Here is a 13,137-nt window from a genome sequence, read left to right as displayed (position 1 = left end):
CCTTACTACTGTTTTTTGCCCAATCTGCTTGAAACAATAAAGAAGGTTATATGAAAAACTCCACAAAGTCCTGGCCAGTGTCTAACTTTAACAGAAGTAAATCTGAGAGTGATTCCTATACATCTGGTTAGTTGAGAAGTGAGCACATAACACATGATGATGTTTGAATACCTCTTGGAGTCACACAAACTGACTATTCACATTTGAATCACATATTTATTTTCTGCTGCTGCTTCTAATAAATCTACAACAGCTATACTTGGTGTCAGTTCAATGTATCATCTTATAAACATCATTGAAAAAAAATCTTATCTCCGTAAGTTGCTTTTGAATCAACAATTCTGCTCTCCCCAAATTTTCTATCTATACTCTATAAACATACTTCTAACATTCCCTTACTTCTTTGTAATAAATTCTGAATCCAACACATTGCTATGTTTATAGAGTTGAAGAACCATATCCCATGTCTATCTGCAGACATGCTTCCCATAGAGATGATTTAAAGAAAAACTAACAATGGTCTTTGGCAAGATAATCCCAGTATTAAAGTTTACAGTGTGTTAGTTGTTAAACAAACAATGAGTACTTACTGCATAGTTTACCCTGTGTCAGCTTATCTAGACCATCTTCTTGGAAGTGTGTTTATGACAGTTTTATTGGAAAAAAAAGACATTTTGATTGGCTATATTTTCTTAAAGATTCATTTTAATGTGTTAACAGTCCAATTTTTTCTTCATGTTTTCACCACAGAAATTTTACTTCAAAGGTACACATTTAACATTGTAATATTTACCTTTGGCTGTATTTTCTTTCTACTTTCAGAATAGAATATCTATGTGATATATTATGATGCTTCCTGGGATATCCTTATGACAAGAAGTATTTTTCTCCAGGTTGCAAGCTGAAGTCTGGGATTGTAATGTCTTATTCAGTACTTTCTTCTAGATTTCTTTAATAATAAAAGTCCTAACACACTCTAACTGCTACTATTTTGTATTCTCTAGATCCTGAGAACTTTTCCCCCTCTTTTTGCTTCAAAGGATTCTCCTTAAGAGCAAATTCTTGATACTAAAATTCTAAACTGAACTTCAATTGTTTCTTTTAAAACACATTTGATATATCGCTCTTTGGATGTGTTGCATAGCAATGTGTTGGATTCAGAATTTATTACAAAGAAGTAAGGGAATGTTAGAAGTATGTTTATAGAGTTGAAGAACCATATCCCTGGTTTTTTTGTTTGTTTGTTTTTGACTAGTCTTATTTCAGTTTGAAACACCATCAACCACCTCCTTACAAATGACATTTAGCAATATCAGGTTTAAGAGGTTTTAGCCATTTCTTAATTAAACTTACACACATTTTTGCTTAAATTTCATCTACATAGTAATTGTCTCCTCTGTCCTAGTAACCATTTGTACATCAACTCATCTGAGTATTACAACATTTAAACTTCTCTAGCCAAGGTCACCACTAGCCTCCCTTTTGTTTCACTCATTAAACAAAATTCAGGTTTCACTGAACTCAAACTCTGTGGCATATGAGACTATAAACTGCTAATTTACTCTTTACAGCTTTATTCCCACTATTTCACATTTCCTTGAACTTCTTCTTACTGCTTTGTCTATTTTTTTTCATTCTCTTTCATGGCTTTTTTCCCCCTAATCCCTGTGGTTGTTCATTCATCTGAAATCTCTTTTCTAGAAAATCCTTTCTTTTACTCTCTCTTATAAATGAGGTGATTCTTGTAAGTAAGGTGATTTCAAATAGGCTGGTAATCACCAAATTTATATTGCCAGGGAAAAATACATCTTTACAGGTTCTGATTTCAACATTCAGCTTATTCTGGACATCTAGATCTGACTTAGAGGCGTTGAGTTTACACTCGTCCTTTTTCCTTTTGGGGTGTCTTTAAGCAATTTGCTTAATGTGCAAAATTCAGGTAAAATAATGTTTACATTTTAGGTTTATACTGAGAAATTTAGATAATATACAGAAAATATATACAGCTGCATTTGGAATACGGTAAACACTCATTATTAACGACACTTAGTATCCTTATTTTCTTATCTTATTCTTACTGAGAGTCCTGTAGATGTGCATATTTCAATATTTAAATATGTCTCTCAGATTTGTATATCCTTTCTTGTCAATCTTAGTCTCATACAAGGACATTCTTTATTGTTCCTTTTTCTTTTCTCCCATTTTTAGTTTAACACTTGGTCTTGACATTTTTGTTTTCTTCTTGCTTCTTTTACTCTCTCACTCAAAATACTAATTTTACTCTGGGTGTCTTTATTTCATAGCTAAAATATTGCAAAAGCATATTAACATATACTTTAACATATGTCTTTGCTTCTCCCTTAAATATTTTAAAAATCAATGCAATCAGAATAATTTTTTTTAAAATGCCCAGATATGATTAATTCTCCCTTATGTTTTGTAAAAAAAATGTTTCTGAACTGTTATTAACTGACATTCATCTGATACTAGATGTTTCCTTAAAACTCTTGTTCCATCTCTCAGTTACATGAAAGTTAATTCATTGTGGCTTTACATAATTGAGAAGAATAGAAGGAATATATTTATGGATTTTAAGTTTCAAATGCATCAAGCATTTCGATTAATGGAATATTTTCAGGCAATAAATATTTCTTTCAGAGTAGTGACTAATGACAAGTCTTTTAATTTTTAGAGAATTTATGAAATTTGTTTAGCAGGGGATAAGGAAGTTGGGGAATAGTTAGAAAATTTGATGGTTCTGCATGAGATCTCTATGTTCGGGGCCCTTTGCTATCTTCCAGTGATACAGAGCCAGAATAACAGAAGGAAAGGACATGAGATGCACTTCTTCAGGTTTTTTTTTTTTTTCCTTGTAGAGATCTAAGGAGGAAAATAATAGGAAGTAATTAGTTGCTCTTTGAACACAGGCTAAAAGGGCTTTAGAAAGTCACATAGTTTTTCCATTTTCAAGACTGGTATAGAATTAGAAGAAGGTTGTTCTCATGCCTAATGGTGACAAGGAAACTAAAATGGAACATTTGATACTTCATACATTTTCCTGAGTTGTAATTTGCTGCAGAAATACTAAAAGTGTCTTAAAGCTTATACAGAGAACCACTAGACAATAAGAGTAATACAGGAAGGGAAACAAGAGGTCGATCCCAAAGTAGTAGAGACAAAATAGGTATTTGAGGACCTGAAAAGATGATGAATATTTTGGTAATGCCAACTCTGATGGATGCTGATATTTCTTTACCTCTTAATATCAGAAGTGTGCAAATGTAACAGAATTAAGGTGAAGCTGGGTTGAGGGCAGCAATAGATATATGGTAATGATTCATAAGAATGTGATAGACAGATAGATGGTGGAATTAGGTAGAGAGGGAATACACTGATACTAAGTTGAATTAAAAAATAAACTTTTATGTATTGTTTTCAGAGTTTGTAAATGGAATTTTGTAACCCAAGCAGTAATTTATATCCTTTCATCACTCCCTTTTGCCTTCATTATAAAATTTAAGTTTCTTAGTGAGCATATGGAGATCTTTCTAATATTTCCAGTATTAATTTATACAGGTGAAAGAATTTCTTGGTCTAGTCTCCTAGTATACTTACACTGCTACTATCTTACCATCTTAGTATGCATATACCACTATGATAAATAATGGTAAATTACTCAGGCTTAAAAAAGAATGAAATATTTCCATCTGCAGCAGCATGGATGGATCTGTAGGATATAATACTAAATGAAATAAGTCAGTCACAGAAAGACAAATACTATATGATTTCACTCATCTGTGGAATTTAAGAAACAACAAATGAACGAACAGAGAAAAAAAGAGACAAACAAGAAAACAGATTGTTAAATAGAGGGGCTAGACTGGTGGTGACTAGAGGGGAGATCAGTGGAGTCTGGGTGAACTAGATAAAGGGATTAAGAGTATATATTTACCTTGATGAACACTGAGTACCATATCGAATTGTTGAATCATTATGTTGTACACCTAAAACTAATATAACACTTAATTATAGTACAATAAAAAGAAAGATAATATTTCATAGTGACAAAGAGTACATTCTACAAAGTTGGTTTACAATCTACAAAGCTGGTCTACAATCTCCAAAGCTGGTTTCACATCTCCTCATTCAATTTTGTTCAGTTATTTACTAGCAGTTCCCATAAAAGGATACGCTTAAAATTATCTGTGGAAATTCCTATATGCTGATCCTTTTGTCTTTAGTGATTTTTATACTTGTACCCTCTTCCCTCCCTATCCCTCTTTCAAAGTTTTGGTTTAGGTATACATATCACTAGGAATCTATGCATAATCCTTTAAGTTAGAAGTAGCTTTTCCTCTTAATATTTCCACTGTAGTCTATGACTATTTTTATTACCATTATTTTTATTTTTTATTATGTTATGTTAGTCACCACATAGTATGTCATTAGCTTTTGATGTATGAATATTCTTATGATAGCTCTTATGACCAACTTGTCAATGTTGACAAATTTTATTTTGAACATTATTGAGAGAAAGAGAGAGTGAGAGAATGAGAGATCAGGCATGTGTGTGGGCATGGAGGGAGGGGTAAAAGGAAAGGGAGAGGTTCTCTCTCCCTCAATCTCAAGCAGGCTCCATGCTCAGCTAGAGTTGAGGAGGGACTAAAACACATAACACTGAGATCATGGCCTGAGCCAAATCAAGGGTAGAAGACTTAACTGACTGAGCAAGCCAGGCACCCCTTTCCTGAATTTTTTATAAATCTTGTGAATTTTGGTGCCTCTGATAACCTGTTCAATGCTCTGTAAAGAAATACTAAGGACTGAGTTCATTGACACTATAATTTTGAACATGAGGCAATAGGTATGTCAGATTTCTTTCTCAACTATCATTAGGTTATTAATTATATTGACAGTGATTTCCTTTTGTACGAAGAGTCTGTGTCCTTTTTTCCCCTCCAGTCCAAGAAAGAAAAGGATATCTTTTGGAAAAATTGATTAGTTTTTTATATGAATGGTTTCACTAATTTCTAGCAGTCTGGACCCAACAAGAAACATAGAAGGGCTTTTCTAAAGTCTGGTTAATTGAAGAATGTTAATTCTATCAAGAGAGTAACATAAAACAATGTCAGAGTCCTATAGATAGGAAATTACCTTGGATTGTAGGCATATCTGCAGAAAAGTAGCACTAATCTATGGTCAGGGGGAGAAATAATTAACTGATAACTAGACACCTTTTTAAACAGGATCATATAGGAATTGAACCCTCTGAACCAAACTGAGAAAATTCCTTAAAGCTCTCAGTGCTTCCTTGTGGCATTCTGTCCCAGATTCTTGGCAGTCAGTCCCAGATTCCCAAAGTCTCCTTTCTTTCTGATCACCAACACTTATCTTTTGTGATCCTGGGATATTAAGTGAATGTCTTGGTAAACTACTCTAATTCAGGTGTATTTTCAGTTTAGTGCAGTTCAAGGAGTATTTGTGTTTATAATTAGCTCATTGTTCGCTAACAACAACATTGCTAATAATGTGGTACTCTGATGAAGGCACAGGTGCATCTTGGTATAAATATATATTGATTGGTAAGTGTGATGTTGTGGGCCAGGTCATTTCTGTTTGTTCCTCCTATTTCTATGAATTAATTCCAAACATATTTATTGAGAACCTATGATATGTTTGGTATTGGTATAGATACTAAAGATGTATGGAGTGAACAGGTAGTGCATGAACAATGTATCTTGGAACACTGAAAAAATAAAATAAAATTTAAAAAATAAATGACATGTGTAGCCTGATTTAAAAAAAAAGAGTGAACAGGTATTGACCCACCTCCAATGATGTGTGTATCAAATATCTCCAGTGAATCAAATCCCTTAAAATTTAATTTTTCTACAAGGAAATAACATTTTATTTATTTATTTATTTTAAAGATTTTATTTATTTATTTGACAGAGAGAGATCACGAGTAGGCAGAGAGGCAGGCAGAGAGAGAGAGAGGAGGAAGCAGGCTCCTGCTGAGCAGAGAGCCTGATGCAGGACTTGATCCCAGGACCCCGAGATCATGACCTGAGCCGAAGGCAGCGGCTTAACCCACTGAGCCACCCAGGTGCCCGGAAATAACATTTTAAATAACCACTTGCTTATTCAGAGGTATCCAAGTTAGTTTATAGCCATATCATATTTGAATAGATCAGTCTGATATTTTATAGAGACCAAGGAACTAGAATGTTGAATGAAGAAAGAAACTGAAATTACCAAATAAGAATTACTTACTCTTATGGGAGGTAGTCATGGCTCTAGGTGACTGTGTAATTGTGATGGTTCTCATGATGAAACTGGAAGTGTATGTGGAGTCAAATATGTGTACAAATGCTCCACTCACAGACATATACACAGTCACAGACTTTTTTTTTTTTTTTTTTTTTTTTACTGCAGATAGTGTTCTCTGAGTTGCCAACAAAGTCTCCTTAAAGATTCTATTCCTCTTGAAACCTAGGAAAAAATTTCTTATATAGAAAACCTGAAAAAAAATCCTTGTCGTTTATTTTAAATGATGAGCAATCTAATATGATTTTTAGATTTTGACAGATGATTTCTGATTTCCTTGGGCAAAGATAGACTTTCACACAGTGAAGTTACATGAGTATTTTGTTACCTTGGACTGTTATGGATGTTAAGGAGCTCTCTATATGGGTAAAGAAAGGGTCCTCTGTGACTGAAGTTTGAAAATGACTAATGATTCTAATAGGCACTGCATTTTGGCAAAATATATAATAGAGGCAGCAGTGGGAATTATGTCCTTGGAGACAATAAGGTGCAACAATTTTATTAGATGCATTGTAAGGGCAAAACAATAATTTTCTGATAAAAAGATATTTCTGGCTACTCTTCAACCCAGAGATAACAAAACATGAACAAAAGACAACAAAATTGCTTTGTCTGTATTTTCAGTGGAAAAATTTGCAAATATACTTGAAAATAGTATACAATCTATTTCTGAATGGTAACTATAAATACTTTTCTTTGATAAAAATATGGATTTACATCACAATTTTTTTCTGCATTAGACTCTTTTTATGGACAAGCCATTATTTGGTAAAGCTTCCCATATTTAACCATTATAACATTATATATTATTTTATATTAATATCATCTATTTCTTTACTATAAATTATCAGAAGAGGAATTTCTGAGGCAAAGACCAATTTTATAGATATATGTGTATATAAATATAATTAATTATCTGTAATAATTAATTATTATTTTTTGTACTGTTGAGTGATTCATTGGTTGCATATAACACCTAGTGCTCATCACAATGTAAGTGTATTGCCATGTGTAATGCCACATAATATTCACAGAAGCATTTGGGTTCCTTGCCATTGTTGGGATTGTGAAGGAATTCCACCCTTATTCCTTCCTTGATTTCTGAGTCAGTTAGAGAAAGTAGGCAAGTAAATGGATATTAAAATTCCAGTTTTATTATAAATAGAAGTATTGAAAAGATGGCTTTGAACATTGTAATAAGAAATTCTCGAGTTAATCATATCTATCAGATAGACAGGACTAGATCCAAATCTACCCCACCAACCAGGGATATATCTTTTATTGAATGACTTCAGGCAGTTTTAAATCTAGCTGTAGAAAAGACAATATAAAAGAGGAAAGGGAACAACAGATCTAGTATACCCAGATCCTTGTTCAAAATCTACCTGTCATGGGTATAGAGTTTTAGTTTGGGAAGATGGAAAAAGTAGTGTAGCTGTATAGTGGTGATGGCTGGACAACAATGTAAATATACTTAATACCACTGAGCTGTATGTATTCTTAAAAAATTTTAAATGGTAAATTCTATGATATACACTTTTTCCCACAATAAAAAGAAATGGGGGGGGGGAGGAAAGTAACAGAGATAAAATCAAAACCAAAAAACCCAAACTCAACACACACAAAACAGACAAAATAAATAAAAAAATTAAAAAAAGAAGATATGAACAGACACTTCTCCCATGAAGACATACAAATGGCTATCAGACACATGAAAAAATGTTCATCATCACTAGCCCTCAGGGAGATTCAAATTAAAACCACATTGAGATATCACCTTACACCAGTTTGAATGGCCAAAATTAGCAAGACAGGAAACAACATGTGTTGGAGAGGATGTGGAGAAAGGAGAACCCTCTTCCATAGTTGGTGGGAATGCAAGTTGGTGCAGCCACTTTGGAGAACAGTGTGGAGATTCCTCAAGAAATTAAAAATAGAGCTTCCCTATGACCCTGCAATTAAACTACTGGGTATTTACCCCAAAGATACAAACATAGTGAAAAGAAGGGCCATATGTACCCCAATGTTCATAGCAGCAATGGCCATGGTCGCCAAACTGTGGAAAGAACCAAGATGCCCTTCAACAGATGAATGGATAAGGAAGATGTGGTCCATATACAATATGGAGTATTATGCCTCCATCAGAAAGGATGAATACCCAGCTTTTGTAGCAACATGGACGGGACTGGAAGAGATTATGTTGAGTGAAATAAGTCAAGCAGAGAGAGTCAATTTTCATATGATTTCACTTATTTGTGGAGCATAACAAATAGCATGGAGGACAAGGGGAGTTAGAGAGGAGAAGTGAGTTGGGGGAAATTGGAAGGGGAGGTGAACAATAAGAGACTATGGACTCTGAAAAACAATCTGAGGGTTTTGAAGGGGCGGGGGGTGGGAGGTTGGGGGAACCAGGTGGTGGGTATTAGGGAGGGTCCGGATTGCATGGAGCACTGGGTGTGTTGCAAAAACAATGAATACTGTTACGCTGAAAAGAAATAAAAAGTTAAAAAAAAGAGAATAAACTAGACTAAACTAAGATTAAAAAAAATTAAAAAATAGAAAAGCAAAAGAAAAACATGGGTATATGTATCAAAAAGTTCAGGTTAAAAGGTTATTATGGAATATGATGTACTGGACATCTCACTGTGATGTTAAATGGGTTAAAAAATTATATATATATATATATATATATATATATATATATATATATATATAAAATAACCAGAATAGTGGGAACGAATTAAAAATAAAAATTGTATCTATGAAGTAGTGGTGGTTGTTCTCTTGTCATCATTTTTTTTTTCCTTTTTCTTTCCTGGTTGGTTTTCTGGGGGAGGGGCCTGCCACGTGGGTTTTCAGGCAATGTTCCCTGAGTTATGTCCTCCTGGCCCCCCTCAAGGTGGTGGGTTCTGAGGAAACTGGTTTTTCAGGCTTTTGTTCTCTGGAGGTTTTTATGTTTGTTTGTTCTTTTTTTTTTTTTTTCTCTTGCCTTGACAGCTTTTGATGGTCTTTGGAGGTTTAGAGGAAAGCAAACTGCACCCCGACCTCCCTCTCAGAGAAAGCCTCAGTCTGTTCCCCTCTAGATGCTGCGGAACACATAAGTTCCCCCTCAGCCATTGGCAGAGCATGTTCGGAGTCATGATCCCTGGGGACGCAGAACTCCTGCTTGTACCCAAAATCACAACATGTCTGGGCAGCTCCTGACCTCCAGAGCGGTTCCAAGCAATGATTGCACACTGAGATTTTCCTGCTGGCCCAGGCTGGGAGTGCCTGGTCTTTCCGGGTTCTAGAGCACTGGTGTGGAAACTGCAAAAAGGCTATGCTTCTGCTGGTTGGCGAGGCTCCCAGCCCCTCATAGGACCCCACATGCTCTCAGGAGTGCTGGCGGCTCAGGGACCAAGACCTGGTTTCTCCGCTCCACTCTCTCTGGCTCAGCGCCAGGGGTGGCTGTCCTGGGTCCAGGGACTTAAGCCCCTGTCCCTAACCACCACAATTCCCACAATTTCCCCCCGTCATCCTTTGCTCTTTTTGAGTGCTTTCAACCAGACTCCAAGTTAATGCTGGTCCCCAGACGCAGGGCACTCTCATATTGGGGTATTAATTTCCAATGGGTCACCTCTGGTGGCTCCCTCCCCTTTTGTTTATCTTCCGATATCAGTCTGCCTTTCCCACACCACTTTACCTGCCCACTGGTATCTTCTGTACCCATAGAGATCCAGATGTGTATAATTCTGATCTCAGGCTGATTTCATGGGTGATCAGATTTCTTTGGTAGGTAATCAGCTCACTTTAGGGTACAGGTTGAAAGGCCGCCTCCTACTTCCCCGCCATCTTGTCTCCCCCAATTTTTTCATAATTTTTTAAATAAAATATTTACATCTCATGAAATGAACAAATCTTAAGTATCCAATTTGATGAGTTTTGACAAGTATAAGCCATTGTCAAGATCAATCATTAATTGTGGTTTCTACTTTGAGTTATGGATTAGCTTTGGTATGATTTCATTAAAATTAATCAACAGATATTTTCAAGAATATCGACCAGAGAAATGTATGGCAACTGTAGACATAGACAAGAACAAATACCACTGACACATATGGAAGATAATCTTGAGCAAATAGCTTAATTATAGCTATGCTATAAACCAGCTGGCATATACAATAGGAGAATTATAGAGTTGTGGCATCTATGTATCTTAAGAGCTGACACTTAGAGTGACCCTAGCTCTGGAGAAAATAAAACATAATTCTATATTAAAGAAGTCATTTGAATTATTGAAAAATTGATATTTGATATCATTTACCATGGAAAACGTACAGAATTAAAAACTAACAAAATTCCTCATATACTCCCATTTAGTCAATAGATCTGTTGACATGTTTACAAGATTAAACATTTATGTTTTTTAAAAAGATTGTGTGAGAAATCAACTACATGTGTATTAAATCACATTTTATCTTCTACTGAAATTTTAAAAATTTATCCAACATTAATACTAAAAATCACACAAATGAAATGTATGATTTATTAAAAAAAAAACTATTTTTTTTACCATGTTGACAATTGACATTTTAAAAAACAAGATTACAAAATATTTCTTCACATTACCCTTTTTAAAGTGTAAGGTCTCTTGGAACATCTAAGGTGTATTTAATAATGATAAAACTCAATTTATCTAAAAATTTATGGAACATGGCTTCTAATAAAACATGGTACATTTATTTTAAGTATTTAGCAAACATACTTCTACAAGCACCTGTATTGTATAATACAATCTCAACCTTTCATTTTATTCTACATGTCTAGAGAAAAAACTTGTAATTTCATATTTATTACATAGAAATATTTCACTTTGAAGAACAGAAAATTAAAGTTAGAATATATAGATTGAAAATAGTTTCTAAGTTCGAGTAAGCTGAAGTGATCCAAATAAATATTAAAGATCAATTCTTTTTTTTTTTAAGATCGCTTTTTACACTGGAAGGGTCAAGATATTTTTATTCACTGTTCTTTTTATGTTTTTATGTTACTTATTTCAACAGGCAGTATTATTTATCTGAAGCAGAAAATATCTTACTAAACACATCTCTGAAGGCTTGTTTAACTTGCTGGTTTCTCAGAGTATAAATGAATGGATTCAACATAGGGGCAACTGAAGTATTGAGCACCGCTACTCCTTTGCTTGAAGCAACTCTATCATTTGCAGATGGCTTTATGTACATGAATATGCAACTACCATAACTGATGGATACAACAATCATGTGAGAAGAGCAGGTAGAAAAGGCTTTTTTCCTTTGCTGAACTGAAGGGAATTTTAGAATTGTCTTGATGATGTAAGAGTAAGAAAGGATTACTAATAACAACGTGACAATGATGATCATCACAGCTAAGGAAAAAGCAATCAGTTCTAGTAAATGTGTGTCTGAGCAAGAAAGTTGCAGGACAGGAGAAATGTCACAAATGAAATGATCAATGATATTTGAGGCACAGAAATCCAGGTTAAGAGCAAAAATCAGAGGAGGGAAAATGACCAGAAATCCAGTTGCCCAGGAACTGAGTACAATCTGATGACAAATTCTGTTGCTCATGATGGATGTATAATGCAAAGGTTTGCAGATGGCAACATAACGGTCATAGGACATAGCTGCCAGAAGGAAAAATTCTGTAACCCCCAGGAATATGTAAAAAAACAACTGAGATATACAGCCATTATAGGAAATGGCCTTTTCTCTGGTTACAATGGTGATTAGGAACCTGGGGATGCAAACACTTGTGAAGGAAATTTCCAGGAAAGAGAAGTTACGGAGGAAAAAATACATTGGGGTCTTGAGATGAGAATCCAGTAGAGTAAGGGCAATGATGGTTAAGTTTCCCATCATACCCAGCATGTAATTTAGAAATAGAAATAAGAAAATTATGATCTGTAACAGAGAGTTATCTGTCAGTCCCAGAAGGATAAACTCTATCTGTTTTGTATGGTTCTTCATTTCTCTTTTGTGATTTCAAACAAATTCTAGAAATAAAAGGTACAATGATAAGAAACTATATGAGTAGCTTTATATCCAGGAAATGATACATAAAAGGATCCATATTCACATATATACCCATTTATGAGAAGATATTCCATGAGGTTGAAGATATGATCTGGGACCATGCAACAGACACTATTTTTAAAAAGCACAATAGAAGTCAACTCAGTTTTAAAACTTGACTTGCAAAATCTGTAATAGTTTATTTTTCACTGTTACTTACAAACTTCCAGCTCAATTGTAACTCATTCCAATTTGTTCATTTCTTAAATAAACTAGATAAAATCTTGGTTCCAGATTAAAAAATCATTCATTCATTTTAATTATTAATTTCACCAAAATAAAAATGCCAGTATAATGAATTAAGACCTACTGTTAAATTCTGAAATTTTAGGTTTCATATTAAAGTGATATTTGTTTAGAGCCCCATTATACCTCTTGCAACTTTTCTATGAATTACTGATGAAGACAGAATATGACAAAAGTAAAAGAATATAAGAGTGTGATAACATCAAAAGAAAACAAAGTGTGATACCACAACAAAATAAATACTAGTTGAATATAGAAAAAAACTGAAACAATATAAAGCAGATAAAACCACATGTACAAAAATTCAGTAATGGATCTGAGCAAGAGGGAAAGCAAACCACTCTTAAGATGAAGTTTTGGGATGTCTGGGTTGCTCAGTTAGTTAAGCATTGCCTTTGGCTCAGGTTATGATTCTGGAATCCTGGGATCCAGTCCCCAGCATGGGGCTCCCTGCTCAATGGGGAGCCTTCTT

General features: G+C 34.4%; 1 protein-coding gene across 1 annotated transcript; it reads right to left on the bottom strand.

Annotated features, from left to right (window-relative positions):
• Positions 1 to 11,375: 11,375 nt before the first annotated feature.
• On the bottom strand, positions 11,376 to 12,341 carry LOC101677880 (olfactory receptor 6C70). The gene has a single exon (XM_004781539.2). It carries the CDS (start codon positions 12,312 to 12,314, stop codon positions 11,376 to 11,378), a length of 939 nt encoding a protein of 312 aa, XP_004781596.1. The 5' UTR covers positions 12,315 to 12,341.
• Positions 12,342 to 13,137: the final 796 nt, after the last annotated feature.

This window comes from Mustela putorius, unplaced genomic scaffold (assembly GCF_011764305.1).
Source record: "Mustela putorius furo isolate JIRA1106 unplaced genomic scaffold, ASM1176430v1.1 tig00003988_pilon_pilon_pilon, whole genome shotgun sequence".
In the NCBI taxonomy this organism is placed as follows: domain Eukaryota; kingdom Metazoa; phylum Chordata; class Mammalia; order Carnivora; family Mustelidae; genus Mustela; species Mustela putorius.
This window is presented reverse-complemented; position numbering and strand designations above follow the sequence as displayed.

Bases quoted from the DNA above. Each gene is read 5' to 3' on its own strand.
- LOC101677880 (XM_004781539.2), bottom strand. From the start codon at position 12,314: ATGAAGAACCATACAAAACAGATAGAGTTTATCCTTCTGGGACTGACA.